Below are 17879 nucleotides of genomic sequence, written 5' to 3' on the forward strand. Positions count from 1 at the left end.
ATGAACAACTTATTATACCGTTTTCATTTCCAATTGAAATTTTCATAAGATTGCAGAACTAAATGATTGTTATTTGCTTCAGTTTAAATTTTTAATTTTCTACTTATACACTACAGCTTGTATACAGCTTATCACAACTCCACAGGGTAAATATGGTAACTACAATATTACAATAAGAAGCCCGAGCATTCATGTTACTTGTGTAAACGACACTACGTTGGCCGGAAGTAGTAAAGTCACGTGTAGAGATCATAATTGGCAACCCGAGTTTCCTCGATGTTTAGTGAATTGTCCACCAATACCAGACGAACCGAAAATTTTGTCAAAGGAAACGATTTCTTATGTAAAGGTAAGCTCATGACACCTTTAATTTCATATAATCAAGACCGACAATGTTAAAGACAAACTTTTAAGGAATCTTGAATATTCTACAATCCTTTTTTTGTTTTATAAGGGAAGCAGGTCATAATGTTTTGATTTTGTTCAACATACTACAAAATAATTATCGTTTCTAATAAAAGAAAAGAGCTCAGTCAATTTGAAAATATCTTTGGATGGGATGAAATAAAAATTAATAAAACCTCGTTAAGATTTAAAATAAAATTCCTTCTGGGACCTGTGTATGTGATGTTAGCGATCGGTTCGTTATTTATATTTCTCTAATTCTTCGTCAATTTATCCCTTTCTGCACCCATTGTATAAAAAAAATGTAATCAACGTGTGGTTCGTTTGATCTCAGTTCTTCATTGGTTAAATCCGATTATGACGTCGAATTTTCTTGCTTTCCTCTGAATTTCCTATTGTGACGGCATGAACAAAGGCGACCATGCCTGATGACGTCACATAGAAAGAACACATCTTTTTGCAGATCATTCAAAAAGAAGGAATAAGTTTGCCTGCATATTGTTTGAAAATCATTAGAGAAACAGATTCCACCACCAAATCTCGTGTAATACGATATTTATCCACTCTCGACAGTTAAATTTTAAATATCTAAAACGCTCGGCGAGCCTCGCGTTTTAAATTTGATAATTTAACTGTCTCGAGTGGATAAATATCGTATCACACTCGATGCAGTGGTAGCATCTATATATATATATATATATATATAAAAAAAAAAAAATATTTGAATGCAATTTTTTTTTCGCAAATCTTATGCTTCGTTGTCCGCAATTATGACCCCTGACATACATCATGCTTCTTTATTATTTTTATAGTTAATCAATCTTGATCAATTAAACAGAATAAAAATTACTATTTTAAAAACATGACCACTTCAGAAATACATTGACACTTTAGTAACATTTGAAATAATGCATAAGTATGGCAAGCAATAACAGTAATTTTCAAGTCCCTTGATAATCAATCTATATTGAAAAAGACTACTGGCGACTGTTTAAATGTCCATTAAAATTAGTTTAAAAAAGACTTGGTATAGATGCAGATTCATTACGAAAAAAATCATTAGAACACCCATTACGTCTTCATCATGCACGGGGGACTTAAAGTGTCAGTGTGCTGTTAAATCCAGGTTAAAGGGCCAAGGACGTTCGCTAGGCCTTTATGATCTTTTAAACTTCATGAATTTGGCTAAGAATAAGAGAACTTATCGCAGGATTCAAGAGGATGTTATGTTATCTTCGATGTGCACTGTGGGAGGGGGAGGGGCTTCTTATTATATACGGCAGCTATTCATATATGCTCTTGGCACATTAAGCCCTCCGTTAATATAGAAGAAAAATTTCCGGGAAATCATTTTGGAAGGATCTGTATCAATACCTAGTTTAAATGTAAGTTAAATTTGATTGACATTGAAAGACCATGAAAGACTCATGGTCATTTAAGCGTTAGTCTTTTACCATATATTTTGAATATAAAACAGGCACTCTGAGCCTTCTGTACACATTGAAGACACACAGTTTCCATATTTGTTTCTATATGTAGGCTTTATCTATGCCTCATTTTATGAATATTGGAAGATCAGGAAGGACTACCCAACGAGATATCATGTTTTAAAAATACATCTTTGAATGCATTTTGTTAATAAAAATCTATATATATTACAAATAAAAAATTGTAAATATGTAATGGGTTTATATTTGAAGAAAACGAGAATTTAAGATAACTTACAGGGTACAAAAACGATTTCCTACAATTTTTTACACTGTTAATATCATTTTTAATGTAATCGAAATTTCAAATTTTCATTACTTTTGGCTCAGAAAATTTCAATATCGAACAGACTGCTAGCAGCTCTATACAAATTGAATACCGGATGAGGAATAGCGAACCGGCTGCTAGCTTATTATACATAGTGAACCTCATGATACTAGTAAATAAATACACACCACTGTATGATCGTTCTTGGGATGTTAAATGCTATGCACAATAATGATAGAATACCATAAACTACTTCAAAAATTCTTCTTTTTCGATATACCAATATTTTGCAATGTTTGTGTTGTAAAAGTATTTCATTAGTCATTGTTGATCATTTATGTAAAACCCTTCTTCTTGAAACGTCGTACAATTTTCCTATCCTTGTTATATTTGCTATTATGCAAATATAAAAAAATCCGTCATTAAATATATTATTACCGGAGAGTCGATCTCGCTGCAGATAGACCCAGTGGTTACCATTCTTTAAAACTCCATACAGCATTATTGTTCGGGTCATACTTCCCTTTCTTTACACACGTGGTGTAAAGAAGCGTAGCCTTATGTCACCACTTTTTCGGAGTTTGACCATTCTCGTCAGTAATTGGTTCGATAGTCATGTGATCTAATAGATATTTTCTTTTTATATAAAATTTAAAACAATCAGTTTTCAAATTCGATCATTAATGTTTTCAGTTTTAAATTAGGTAAAATAACGTAAAATTTGAGGCCTTTGAAATCTTAAAGAACTTTAACGTAAAATATGTGCAAGATGAAACGTCCTTGAAGATACGATGTTTTTTTCCTTGTATTTGTTTCTGTGATAAAAGTATGTGCCATTTGATCCGTGTCGTGCTCTTACTATCCTGCATTTCAATCGGAAACAACTTTGAACACGAATGATCCTTTAACTAAATGTTTATTCCATATCGTTGAAAGTTATTATAAATAGCAAGCTATAATATACAGTGACACAGACGACAACATGGATTAAAGAAAAAAAAGAAAGAAAAATGAATAAATGTTTAGAGTAAACTCTACAGAAATTTGAAGGATTAAAAAGACTAATCCCATAAAAGTCCGGAGATAAATTCCGCCAATTCGAAAGTATAGCAATGCAGTTCCTGCTTACTTATTGGTACCTATTGTGTTACTCCTACATTTAGAGATCCGAAAATAAATGTCATTCTGAGATGTTATAATGAGAGAAGAATGGGATTGTAGATTTTTAAATTTCTCTTAGGGAATACAACGGTCTTAATATTTCAGACTTACGACAAAAATCGAGCAGCTGGTACAACGATTTCCCTATCATGTTTTACACCCGGGTATATTGTAAATGGTTCGTCTAGTATCACATGTCAACATGATAGATCATGGATGCCTAAAATTCCGAAATGCAGACGTTAGTATTTAATATTATACGTTGTTATGATGTTTAACCATGTGTTCCAAACTTGTCCATGGATAGTTGTCTCATTGCCACATCTTACACTTATTCTGCGTGCAAATATGAGTAATCTTTTTTATTATGGAATCGATCAACCAAAAAATTAAAAAGAATAAGGAATCTCATTAAATCAAACATTTCTTTATTTTTTTAAGCTTAGGGGAATTGCAAAAGTGACGTCATGTCAGATCAATGTTTATTTTAAATACCAGACTATATCCTCATATACATAATATAGATAAGACTTGAGGTCAACATAGGTGAAACACAACCACCCTTTCAACTCATAAGATTATACATAGCTGCGTTTGACGCCTTTCTGATACGCGCCAATGGAACGTTTAAAAATGTTACTAACTATAATTTTATAGAAGTTTATCATTCACCTATAGATAATAAAAAAGATGCTGAGTACATTTTAAAAAGCCAATGAAACAGCAGCACAAAAAAAAAGAAGAAAAACTTTCACTTTATTATGTATTCTTCTTTTCAAAGCTGTTCGAAGCTGTAAGTAAGACATGTGTTCTTCTAAGACAACATGCCAAAGAAAAAGCAACACAAAAAAGGAAAAACAAATTCAATTTATTATGTATTCTTCTTTTCAAAGCTGTTCAAAGCCGTAAGTAAGTAAGACATGTTTTCTTCTAAGACAACATTTTCGGAAAGAAATAGTTAATAAAACTTTAAAAGATAATACATATGTTAAGCTTGAATAAAATATGTTACAACTTCAGATTTACAGAAATGAGAAGTCTAGAATTTCAAAGGGTACTAATTATAATAACTGATCATAACACTGAGAAGGGAATTGGGGAAAGTGTCAAAGAGAAAACAACCCGACCAAAGAGCAGAAAACAGCTCATGCCCACCAATGGGTCTTCACTTCAACACAGCGAGAAAATCCCGCACCCGGAGGCGGGCTTCAGCTGGCCCCTAAACAAAAATGTGTACTAGTTTAGTGAAAATGGACGTCACACTAAACTCCCAAACATATAAATCATCATAACTGTTTGTTCCTTTTTTTCTACAGCTAAACAGTTTCCACCAGAGAGACGGTGGATGACGATATTAGCTATAGCTGGTCCGGCAGCTTTAGTATTGGTAGTTTGTGTCATTGTTTTAGGAAAACTATTACTCATTAGAAGGTAATCATGTTTTTCATCTAAGTTGTCCATAGCAAAACAAACAAATCACGACAACGCATGACATGTTTATAAAAATAATTTGGAATGATGATTCATTAAACGATTGATATCAAAGCAAAAATTAATTGTAAAAACATATAAGCATGACACATCTAGTATTTCAAATTAAAACTTTGACAAATTGAATGTAGAAAAAAAAATTCTTCTTACAAGGCAATATTTTGGTCTGTTTTGTTTGTTTAAGTGTATGAAATCACCAATGTGTTTAAAATATGCATATATGATTTATTTAATATTTGTGATTGGTCATGATTTTCCCTGACTGTTAATGACGTCTTTACACTAAATCATTGGATATTGGATGTGACTGATTGACAATTTAGTCTTAGATACATGATGTTTTTTTATTAATTGTTAATGGCTTTGAACTAGCTGTCAGTAATTTCGAGTACTCTCAGATCTGTACTTAGTGTATATTTTGTTGTTAGGGATGATGGATGAATATATACCCTGCCACGTCCTGTCTGTGTTTTTGTTTGATGTTTTTCTTGGTATTGATCCGGTGAGTTAAGCCTTTTTCAACTAATTTTAATAGTTTGTTCTTATGTTGTGTTGTTGCACCACTGTCCCAGGTTAGGGGAGGGTTGAGAGCACACAAACATGTTTAACCCCGCCACATTCTGTATGTGCCTGTCCCAAGTCAGAAGCCTGTAGTTCAGTGGTTGTCGTTGGTTCATGTCTGTCATATTTGTTTTTCGTTAATTGTTTTGTTATAAATTAGGCTGTTAGTTTTCTCAATTGAATTGTTTCTTATTTTTCATGTCGGTCCTTTCATAGCCGACTATACGGTATGTGGTTTTCTCATTGTTGAAGGCCGTATTGTTGCCTATAGTTGCTTAAATCCACTTTATTTGAATTTGGTGGATAGTTGTCTCATTGACAATCAAACCAATCTCCTTATTTTTATATGAACTAGCTTTAAATAACAGCGAGTAATCTAAGATTTGTACTTTGTGTGCCTTATTCTTTATGTGATCGTTTTTGTGCTTCGTGCTCATTCGATGAGTTATATTCAGTTCCAAGTTTGTTCTATGTTGTACTTTTATACCACTCTTCGTGGTTAGGGGTGGGTAGTGCGTTCAGCAAACATGTTGAAACTAACCACATTCGATATTTGCTTGTACCAAATCAGATCATGTGATTCAGTGGTTGTCGTTGATTGCTGTCTGTCATATTTGTTTTTCGTTTATTGTTTTCCCATAAATCAGGCCGTTGATTTGTTAGATGAGCTTGTGGCCCATGTTCAGCTCAACTGGCCCACAGAGCTTTTCCCATCACTTGGCGTCCTTCGTTTGTAGTCATCTTCCGTCATCTGTCGTCGTCGTAGAGACTTTTACAAATATCTTCTCCTCTGAAACAATTGGGCCAAATTTAACCAAACATGGCCGGCCACAATCACCATTGGAGTATGATGTTTAAAAATTGTGTCCAATGATCCCGCTTGCCAACCAAGATGGTCGACAGATGGTCGACATGGCTGAAAACAGAACATAGGTGTGAGACGCAAGTTGTATCTATTATTTTGAAAACCGCTATGAATGGAGAAAGTCTGGCAGGGCACACATGTTTCGAATGTACCTATTGTCTATTTATGTGAAAACTGTCAGACGACGGCTAATAGGATTTTTTCCCTTGAATGACACATTATAACATTTTGACTATAATCTTGAAAATTATAAAAAAATAGAGAGAAACTTCAAAAAGCAAAAATTATCAGTAAGACAAGATCTTCAAATAAGTATATCGCCGAAATTGTCAGCAGGACTTCTTGCTCTTTCATGACAATTTTTACAAATTTTCAGTGTTTTTGCCTATAATCTTGAAAACTATAGTAGGTAGATAGACACTTTAAAAGGCAAAAATGATGAACAAGACAAGATCTACAAATAAGTCAAAATGGCGAAATCATTAATCGACTCGTGTTTTAGAGTTCTTGATATTTAATGACGATTTTTACCAATTTTCGGCGTTTTGCCTATAATCTTGAAAACTATGGAAGATAACTAATCAAATTTAAATATTAAAAATGATAAGCAAGACAAGATCTACAAACAAGTCATTTTTTTCCGAAATAGTTAAGAGACTCTTTATAGGAGTGACAGACGATTTTTCCCTCTTTTGTTTCGGGGCAAAACTTATAAAGATACGTAGAAACTTTTCAACAGAACAAAAAAGTACAGCAATCCAAGATCCACAAAATAGAGATTTTTGTAATGAATTCAATTCTTGTCTACATTGTTTAAGATGTACATCGACCTAGGTGAGCCACACAGGCCTCTAGTTTTCATTTTGGAGCCTATTATAGCTGACTATAACATGTATAAGGTATGAGTTGCATTCCTTTTTGAAGACCGTACGGTGACCTATGACACGTCATGCAGACTCCTATTGGTAGTTGTCTCGTTCGCTATCAAAGAGATAATGATTAAAGGCTTAACACACAATCAATCGAATAACTATATATGCGTTCAGCAGAACATGAATTTTGCCGTTTGGTGTGCAATTGTACTTTAACCCAATGTAGCCATTTATAGATACAACATCGATCGCAATTGTAAAAATTTAATTTCTTGAAGATCAAAATGATGGGTTACCATATGTTGAGCAGGATATATTCACCCTTTCGGTTACCATAACATTCTTTCCGTGGTATCTGCTGAAAAACCATTTATTATCAAAGATGTCAAAATTGAACTAAAGTCACAATCTTAGTACATTGACTAAATCCATAATCTTGAATATCGCAATCTCGCTGCGTTTGGAGAACATGCGTTTCCTTTGTTTTTTTCATCTTGATTTTTATATTCTTATAAGACTGACGAGATATAAACATTACTCTTGTCATTGATTTATTCACGGAATGTGAATTACATTATAAAATATTGTGTACTGATTATGACATTGGTCTGGCGTACCAAAAATTATGGTATTTACAATGAGTTTATTATTCAGTGTTCACTACAGTTTGATTCTGTTCGATAATTGTTTCGTTGGCAATCATGAAACACTTCCTTGTTTAATATTAATTAATTTTAATTATTTATCTATTTATTTTAGACTGCGGAAATCAGAGATTCAGGACGCTATACATCTGTCACAGAAAAATGAAACAACGCCGTTTGTATTTTAAAATGTTTTATTATATATTGACCTGATAATGATAGTGCAATGGAGTCGATAATAATGAAATTTTTTTACGAAGGACAGTTTTTTTCTAAAATTATAAAAAGTATGAAGCTGCAGAAAAACTAAGAAATTTCAAGATGTGTATTTGTATTATTTAATCTAAAGTCGGCTACCACTATTGGAGCAGAATTTGCCTACCCGTCTGGAGTGCCTAAAATCACTCCCAGCTTTTTGTTGGGTTCGTGTTGATCAGTTTTTATTTTTCTGTTGTGTAATGTTTTGCGAACGTGATTGTCTTTTCGACTTTTGTGCTTTTTTCTTTAGGTTTTTCTAGATTTATGAATTATTAAATGGCGACTTGGTCGCCTCTTTTCTTGCATCTCAATTTTTAGATGAAATAAGATTTGAGTCAAATCCCTACTCAGAAAGATATTTTAACCATCTAAACTAATCTATACCAGACTTTTTGGTGCCAAAATATTTTTGGAAAGGCTGGTAATTACACAAATAACAGAAAAGAGGCCATACTGACACGTTCAGCAGTGTTGCAGTATATTCAACCTACAGACATTTGAAAATCTACAACAAATATGTTAACAAATACATATTAAATATTTCTCTGAGATGAATCTGACACAATTATAATTTTTAAACATCTGAAGGATGTTATTTAAGAAATTTGTAAATACCAGAATTTTTATTTTTATTTTCTTGATTTTGTCTTAAAAGGATGTAGATGTGTCAAAACTAAATTTGCACCCCTCACCCCCTAGATGTTGTTTTATAACAGTTTCGATTCTAATTGATGCCCTCAAATTTTTCGTCAAAGTTTGCTTTAGAAACACGTACAGTACGTTCTGATATTTGATCATCAGTTTATAGGACATCTCCGGTTAATATGTGTTTGATTTCAAACATTTAACACTGTTTGTTTAAGCTTTGTTGCAGGAATTGTTAACCCTGCACGAACATCAAAGTTTATCACTGGTTGCATATTAAAAAATGTTATTATTATAGGTTTTATAGAGTTTGGACAATACGGAGGACACAAAAGAAAATAATTGAAGCAGTAGATCTTTCATCATTAAAGACCAAAGGTAAATGTATATTTAACTTATTTCTATTAATATAAGAACGAAAATGTATATCATCGCAGAAAAGGTTCAGTATATTGAACATTTTGCCGTGTATTTTTACTCATTCCTCCAACACGACGGGTGCCACATATGGAGCAAGATCTACTTACCCTTCCGGAGTACCGGATATCACCCCAGTTTTTTTGTGGGGTTCGTGTTGCTCAGTCTTTAATTTGTCTATGTGCGTACTATTGTTTGTCTGTTCGTCTTTTTCTTCCTTTTTATCCACGGCGTTGTCAGTTTATTTTCGACTTATGAGTTTGAATGTCCCTTGGTGTTTTTGCCTCTGTTTGATATATAAATAATGTAGAAATTATGACATCCCAAAATCGTGAAAAGTTATATTTGTTTTTGTATTCTACAATTTCATACAAATAACAAATACAAAATAGATAAACAAACAGTATGTACGTGGTCTCTCACCTTACTGGATTTTACATACTATCGAATGCAAACATGGTTTGGCGTGGTACGTTATACACAGTGAAACTATCGTTATGAAATTAATACTTTATAAATGATGGTAGTACCACTGCCCTGACTACTGAGGTTATGATATATGCCATATTACAATAAACTTTCTCCTAACGATAACACTAATTTTAGGTTTGATTTTAGACTAACATCTAGGCATTGATATGTGTCTTAAACTTTGCGCTTTGTTTGTACGAGTATCTAGTTCTTCGTTTGTTATGTTGCAATATCTGTCAATACATGCCCCAAAACAACATCTTGTCATTAAAGGTTGTGGGTCCTTTTGACAGTTAGCACACAATTTACATATCATTAATTGATTAAGAAAGAGGCGGAAGATACCACAGGATATTGAATAATTAAATATCTATTACCAATCACTTATATTTTAGAAAATTACTTATCTATGAAACATCTACACATACAAAGAAAATCGTTACTATTTTTTTTTTACTGTCAAATGATGACTAATCTGCATGCATGTTTCTTTTGCAAGCAAGTAAGATGTTTAATCTGACGGAAGATAAATACTTGAAACTAGTATTAGAAGAAGATGGATCAGAGATTCAAACAACGTCTTCTATGGTTCTCTGTCAAAATAAAGTATTAATGGCGATAGATAGGAACGAAAAATGGAAACCTGTATCATCGGATGAGAGTGATACAATAAGGTAAATGTATTCTAAATCTTAACAGTGCTTTAAGTATGTTCGCTTATTTTGTTTTTGACGTTTTGTCAGATATTCGTATTCCTCTGGATTTATCCATGTGGTGCCATTAAATCTTTTTCTTGCTAATCCCTACTTTTTATAATTTTATTTAATACAGTTTAAAAAATCATTTTGAAAATCTTATAAAATCCTTTTGTAATTTTTCAAAGTTTTTGAAAGATAAATGTAAGAACAAACATGAGATAATCATATCCCGCCAATTTTCAAAGGCTTATATCTCAAAATCAAGGACATGAACCTTGAATTTTTATTTCTGCTATAATTTTCTGCTTATATCTATTCTTTTCAATTTTTAACAGTCTTTTAAAAGGCTTACTATTTTGAAACAGAGTAGCCAAAATCTTTAATTAATAGTAATTTAGTGTCGTTTGAGACAATAAGCTACTAAAAAAACTAGCATTTCGAAAATAAATGTACTATACTTGATAAAGTATCAGGTCAAACTAGAGAGATCGAATTATTACCGATAATCAAATATCAGTTATTACTTTTGAATATACTAACAAAGCGGACACAACTTAGGAAATCACAAGGAACTCCCCCCCCCCCCCAAAAAAAAAAACGACATGCTGTTCGTCGTCGGTATATGCAAAGATAGCCATTCGAATAAGAACTAAGACAATAGATCAAGAGAGTAGAGAGATATCGGAGGGATATTCAAACGCATCAGTCGGAGACAAACTGACAACGCCATGCAAGGAAAACGACAAAAAAGAAACGACTGTCTACCAAAACGCAACACAGAAAACTAAAGAATAAGCAAAATGAACCCTAACAAGAATCGGGAGTGTTCCTAGGTACTTCGGAAGGGTTACCAGATCCAGCTCCATTTGTGACACCCATCGTGTTACTCCTATAAAAGACGTTGATAAGTAATAGCAAGTGATTAGACATCACGCATAAGCGGAGTGGTATTTGACTCGTAACCTTAAGATTTTACAAAGTCTTTAACAACTGTTATGTACCCTTTTCTTACCCTGAAACATGACTGATTATGAAATGTGGAAACTGAAACAAGGTTTGCATAACAAAGGATACTTTCAGACAAGACTGTTACAGGTAGAAACATCACACACATTGACAAATAAAAAAAAGCATTAAGAAAAACACTTTATGTAAGCAGGAGCACCACGAACTCTTATTCAACATAACTAGGGGAGACTAGGGTAGGGAAAGCAAATTTGATCAACAAACGGCAACATCCATGTTGCTAATGGTAGTACATATTTGTTGATTATTATTATTGAATGAAGTCATATGTTAAACGGACATTCCAAAAGGGTACAAAAACTCGTGATGGCGTACATAGCATTTTCTAAGGGAAGATTTCAACTTCAACACTTTGCTTAATAGCTTCCTCGTAGACAACAACAACTTGTTTTGTCGTAAGGTTTTTTTCATTAGCGACACTCATGGTCAATGTTTAGATTTAAGTCAAGTATGAGGCTTACTTAACCGTGTCTGTCGTATTCTTTATGAGGTTTGATGAGATGGATTCGTTCAATTTAATCAGCAAACTTTGAATTTAGTAATTGGATATCCTCTATATAGCGGAACATGAAGTGAGAGGAGATGCTTGCATCTTTTCATTCTGGCTAAGAATCTACTAAATGAACTCTGTATGATATGAATAAAAAAAGCAAGTCGGCAGGAAGAGGAGTACAACGAGTTCTGATGGCTATGCAACGTCGCACAAACAAGTCCTCAAAACACATAAAATGTTGTCAAGATGAGGAATAAGACACAAACAGTTAATTTACAGAATAGACCATTCTGGTACCATAGGATGTAATACCGTGAACACATTTCTCTTGTGAGTGGTAATCGTGATGTACCATTTCCTGTCCATGCTGTCGCTATTATAAAAAATGATATATAAATAATGGATCCCTTTTTAGGTTTCATAACATGATTATCTTTCAGATTAACCTATGATGTTTGTACATTCGATCGAAAACAAAGAAAGCTATTTCTAGCAAACAGTTTAAAAGATCTAAGAGACCAAGGTAAATAATTAATACTAAATCTATGACATTAAATTATTCCAATTCAACTGCACCATATTTTTATTCCGACAAATAATGTTTCGTCAGTTATGCTAGAAGCAAATATATTTGTTAATAAAAACATAATATATTAACTATAAAGCGTTTATATAACCAAACAAAACTAAAGATATAGCCAAATCGTAATATTTATTGCTCAATCAATGTATCTAGTTTCAGTTACCTGTAACAAATTGGAAAAACATGTTTCTCTAATTTATTTACTATTTTCACATTTCCCAACCGATTGTGAAAACATTGTTCTCCTCACTAGTGAAATATCTGTTCTCGGCAAATGATTGGTGGAAATTTGATTATGCCGTCAAATTTTCTTTGTTTCTTTTGAATTTCTTATTGTGACGTCATGAAAACAGGCGACCATGCCTGATGACGTCACATATAAAAACACAACTTTCTGTAAAAATTTGAAAAAGAAGGATAAAAATCATAAGAGAAACAGATTCCACCACTATAACTCGTGTATTACGATATTTCTCCACTCTCAACAGATAAATTTGTATTATCTCAAAAGCTCGGCTAGCCTCGCGCTTTAAATATTGAAATTTAACTGTCTCGAGTGGAGGAATATCGTAACACTTGTTGCAGTGGTGGAATCTATGTTTCCATATATTTTCTTTTGTAAGACAACTCTAAAGCATTAAAAAATACCGGCTATCCAAAATCCACAGTTGAAAAAAATATATGACTTGGCATACACAATGCGTTGATTCTAACATCACTGATAAGTCTTAGTCTTTTGTAGACGAAACACGCATTTGGCGTACAAAATTAGAAAGCCTGGTATCATGGTGATTTTTTTACGGTTACGACCTTGCATTTTTAGACTCATTCATGACATTTTGAATCTAACAGATCTAGCATACCTACGTTTAAAATCTTAAATTATTACTAGTTTTGCATGCCCTGTACCTTAATATTTTCTATCATATATTTGTGATGTTATGATGCTGACATAGTAGGGGTACTTTTCGGTTCCTGTGGTTTTGAGTTTCTGAGTTTAATTGATTCTTTTTCATTTTACTGTTTGTCTGGTCTGTACCGTGACTATTCAGGTATTTACTAAACTTTGTCATACTCTGTTGATTTTACAACTGGGCAAATCATATTTGTATTTTTATTGTGTATTGCAATAGTTTCCTTAAGTAATGTAGTAACTCGTGAATAGTTCTAGACTTATAGTTTGGTACGCCAGACGAGCGATTCTACCACATACAACTCATCAGTGAAATATAGTTCGAATAAAAAAGATATACAGTTTTTTAGCTGTGAAAAGAAGTCCAACTGAATTTTCAAATTATGCTTTTCACGGAAATCAATATGAAGCGGTCTATAATATTATCTGGCGAAAAATCAGATATGGATCCATACGATGCATCAGGGACGACCTATTTTTAATCCAAGGAATTAATATTACGCATTCAAATCAATTCTGAAGGCGATGATATGGACAATATAAATCTTTTCATGCGTAAAAAATCTAATTCATCTTTTTAAATTAATGTCTGTAACTCAAATGATGTTATAAGCGAGAGTTCATATTCGAAACAGATTTTCTTATTATCTCAGTTTAAACATTCTTTTGCTGAGTCACGAACGCTTTGAGAATAAAATATGGTCGTATTCATATGCACGGACATTGTTTTCATTTATGAATTTGCATTTCCTTTGAAATTGCATTCATTATCTTTGTAGTAAAAACGATCTTTGGACAAGAAGCGAATTATTTCTGTCTTGAAATTGATGGTACGGTGATTGATGATGATATTTCGCTGACTGCCGTTGCTGGACAACAATTGATGGCAATGACTGAAATAACCGGGTGGACACCTCTGCCTCCTGGAGAGACAGCAAAGAGTTTGTCTGAATTGAATATTGATGAGCTATCCAACGACAAGAAGTGAGTTAATATAAAGTCATGCATTTTAAGGGTATATGTTTTTTTTTTGTAAAGGGAAGATCTGAAATGCACGATCACAGACTTAATAGATGTAAACGTAATTACATTGAAACTCGGCTTATTTTATGTATACCAACGTTTGCCTGGTCGTTTCATGCAAACGATGGTACTTGATTAGTTATCAAACCAAAGAGATTGGCTGGGGTAAAGGCATATGTCCATCTGTAGGTTTTTCCAACATTTAAACAAATTTAAAGAGAAGTACCTGTTTGGCTGCACGAATTATATAAAAATACAAACACTATTGTTTTAGAAAAAGGGTGAAGGTTTGGTACCATTAAAACGTTTAAACGCGTTGCAATTGTTTGCACCTGTCCTAAGTCAGAAATCTGATGTTCAGTAGTTGTCGTTTGTTGATGTGGTTCATAAGTGTTTCTCGTTTCTCGTTTTTTTATATAGATTAGACCGTTGGTTTTCCCGTTTGAATGGTTTTACACTAGTAATTCTTGGTGCCCTTTATAGCTTGCTCTTGCTGTTCGTTGTGAGCCAAGGCTCCGTGTTGAAGACCGTACTTTGATCTATAATGGTTTACTTTTATAAACTTTGACTAGAATGGAGAGTTGTCTCATTGGCACTCATACCACATCTTCTTATATCTATAAAGCCTATTCTGTTTGCAATTAGGACGTTAAATAAGTTGCATCAGTGAGTCATTAAATCAATCGTTATTTATTGAATTATATTTTCAAAACCAATATTCTTTTCAAATTCTTATTGACTTTTTATTTTGTTTTACAGAGATTGTTACAAAGTATGGTCAAAAGATCTCCGTTATAAGAGGATAATATTTGCCAGTGACTTAGTTGATTTACACATAAAAGGTACATTGTATTCAGTATATATACATATATTTCATATAACGTTTATGTCATTTGGTCTCTGCATGGTGGAGAGTTGTCTCTTTAGCAATCATACCATATCTTCTTATATATATATATATATATAAATATATATATATATCAATCCTACGATACCATTTTAATTATAAACATTTAAACTACAGATGCTATAAAAGTCACGAAAAACACATTATATATATATAATCCGTTTTTTATAAAATGCAAAATGGAATAAGATGCAATTAATGCAATTCTATAAAGTTTTTACTAATGGACAATTTCGAGGTTTGTCAGGGTCAATTTAACCTCTTTCGAATCCCCAAATGATGACATACTAGCCTTTTATAACATCATACAAATATAACTTATATTCCCTTTATTCAAAATATTTTAAATTGGTGTTTCCTTGACAGTAAGTACATTATATAATGTTTACGCTGCAACGAAGTATTACGGTAGAAGAGGACAATATATATACAACTATTGTATTTCTTTTGGACTGTGCATTTATTTGCAGATTGTAATTACCAGAAATTACTTTGATTATGAACAGTCTTGCAAATTTTTTTCATACCCTTTCCCAATTTGCTTTATCACGTGTTATGCCTCAAATAGCAAAAAAGAAAAAAAAATTGGGTAATGAATTTTAAAATAAAAAGTGATTTGGTCCAGTTGCTAAAGGTTAAAAATTAGTATGCCTGAAGCTGTCATACATTATTCAAGACCCCCTTTACATAAAGTTGTCCATATTTTGAGCCGATAACACTTTTTATAGTTTTTTATATATATTTAACCTAAAGTAGTACACCCCACTATCAAAATATTATTGAGAAAGCGCAGGTACGAATTTTTTAAATTTGCATTTATTGTCTAAAAGAAATGCTCTACGAAATAACTGTGTTCTGGGGCCAATATGACAATATACTTCTAACAATGATTACATTTCAAGAATTCAATGTAATTAATACTATATTAAGAATAACTTAAGAATTAGGTTGTCACTCAAAATGTCTAAGAAACCATAAATACAATAAAATTGAGAATGGAAATGGGGAATGTGTCAAAGAGACAACAACCCGACCATAGAGCAGACAACAGCCGAAGGCCACTAATGGGTCTTCAATGCAGCGAGAAACTCCCGCACCCGGAGGCGTCCTTCAGTTGGCCCCTAAACAAATATGTATACTAGTTCAGTGATAATGGACGTCATACTAAACTCCAAATTATACACAAGAAACTAAAATTAAAAATGATACAAGACTAACAAAGGTCAGAGGCTCCTGACTTGGGACAGGCGCAAAAATGCGGCGGGGTTAAACATGTTTTTTGAGATCTCAACCCTCCCCCTATACCTCTAGCCAATGTAGAAAAAACAAACGTACAACAGTACGCACAGTAAAACTCAGTATAAGAGAAGTCCGAGTCCGATGTCAGAATAGGAAACAAAAGAAAATAAACAAAATGACAATAATACATAAATAACAACAGACTACGAGCAGTTACTGACATGCCAGCTCCAGACCTCAATTAAACTGATTGAAAGATTATGTCTTCATGATATGAATATCAGGCACAATTCCTCCTGTTAGGGGTTTAGTATCATACCATCATAAAATATATGAGAAGAACATAACCCGTGTCATGCCAACAACTGGTTTTAGAATAAATATGTTTAATTCCGATGCAAAGATCCTATAAGTGAATCAATATTAAAGCCAAAATATGCAATCTTTAATGACCTGACAACAGTATCGTAACTATATCCTTTCTTAATAAGTCTGTTCAAAGGATTTGTTAGCTTTTGAGGTAAATACTGACATTTTTGTGCTTTGTAAAGAATATTACCATAAAAGATTGGATGTGAAATACCCGAACGTATAAGATGTCTGCATGTTGAGTTATATTTACGAATGATGTCCTTATACCAATGATAAAATTTAGTAAAACCTACTTAACCATCGCTCATTATATGATGCTAGCAGGAGTTTCTGATTTATTTTTACACTTTTTAGCTGCAAGAGCTTTGTGTCTGAGACCACCTATAGAAATATCTATTTTGGATGATGATGTGCCAATATTTGATAATCAGCAACTAATACATCATAGAAAGGATATTTTACTAGCAGTAGATGCTGGTGATGCGCACAGTGTGGCTCATACTTCAGATTATACAGACATACCGGATGTACTTCAACAGACACCATATAGGTGGAATTATACGGATGACACATACTTCTGACAATATTATGTGTTTTATATCAGGACATTCTATTGTATGATAAATCTATATTACTTTATATAAAGATATTAAATCAAGAACTTTTTTAATCAGTATAAAATTTTAAGCACTGGTAGACAGAACAATACTCTTAAGGACACATACATACTGTGTATTTATATCGGACTTATCATTATTGCTTACAACCACATCATTTGAAATCTTGTGTATAAATGTCTCAAGGGCAATCATACTACATCTCTATATTTTAATTTGTATGGTAAGTGTGCGAGAAAATAACAAAGGTCACCATCATTATCAATCATACATGAAATCCGTGTTTTTGTTTGCATCTAAAATATTACTGTCTGAAGCTAACCTCATGAAGTACAAATATACGTTCAGTCTACAAGTGCACAATAAGGACATATGTATACGTTAATTGTTCTACAATCGTTGTACACCATTTATTTTGTGTCTTTTTTGTTTTTGGTAGCTTTGTTTGTGTGTTTTGTATCGA

At 32.8% G+C, this 17879-nt stretch overlaps 1 protein-coding gene across 1 annotated transcript; it reads left to right on the top strand.

Annotated features, from left to right (window-relative positions):
* Positions 1-4661: 4661 nt before the first annotated feature.
* Positions 4662-17879, top strand: LOC127722016 (uncharacterized). Its single transcript, XM_052228872.1, has 8 exons — positions 4662-4752; positions 7870-7929; positions 8956-9035; positions 10045-10219; positions 12203-12285; positions 14038-14242; positions 15041-15123; positions 17154-17879. Exons 1-8 carry the CDS (start codon positions 4667-4669, stop codon positions 17378-17380), a joined length of 999 nt encoding a protein of 332 aa, XP_052084832.1. The 5' UTR covers positions 4662-4666; the 3' UTR covers positions 17381-17879.

Source organism: Mytilus californianus, unplaced genomic scaffold (genome assembly GCF_021869535.1).
Source record: "Mytilus californianus isolate M0D057914Y unplaced genomic scaffold, xbMytCali1.0.p SCAF_12, whole genome shotgun sequence".
NCBI lineage: Eukaryota > Metazoa > Mollusca > Bivalvia > Mytilida > Mytilidae > Mytilus > Mytilus californianus.

Excerpts from the sequence above, each read along its gene's own strand:
- LOC127722016 (XM_052228872.1), top strand. The coding sequence starts at position 4,667 with ATGACGATATTAGCTATAGCTGGTCCGGCAGCTTTAGTATTGGTAGTT. Across the intron at positions 12,286-14,037 it reads AAAAGATCTAAGAGACCAAG|TAAAAACGATCTTTGGACAA; the intron begins GTAAATAATTAA and ends TTATCTTTGTAG. Across the intron at positions 14,243-15,040 it reads GAGCTATCCAACGACAAGAA|AGATTGTTACAAAGTATGGT; the intron begins GTGAGTTAATAT and ends TTTGTTTTACAG.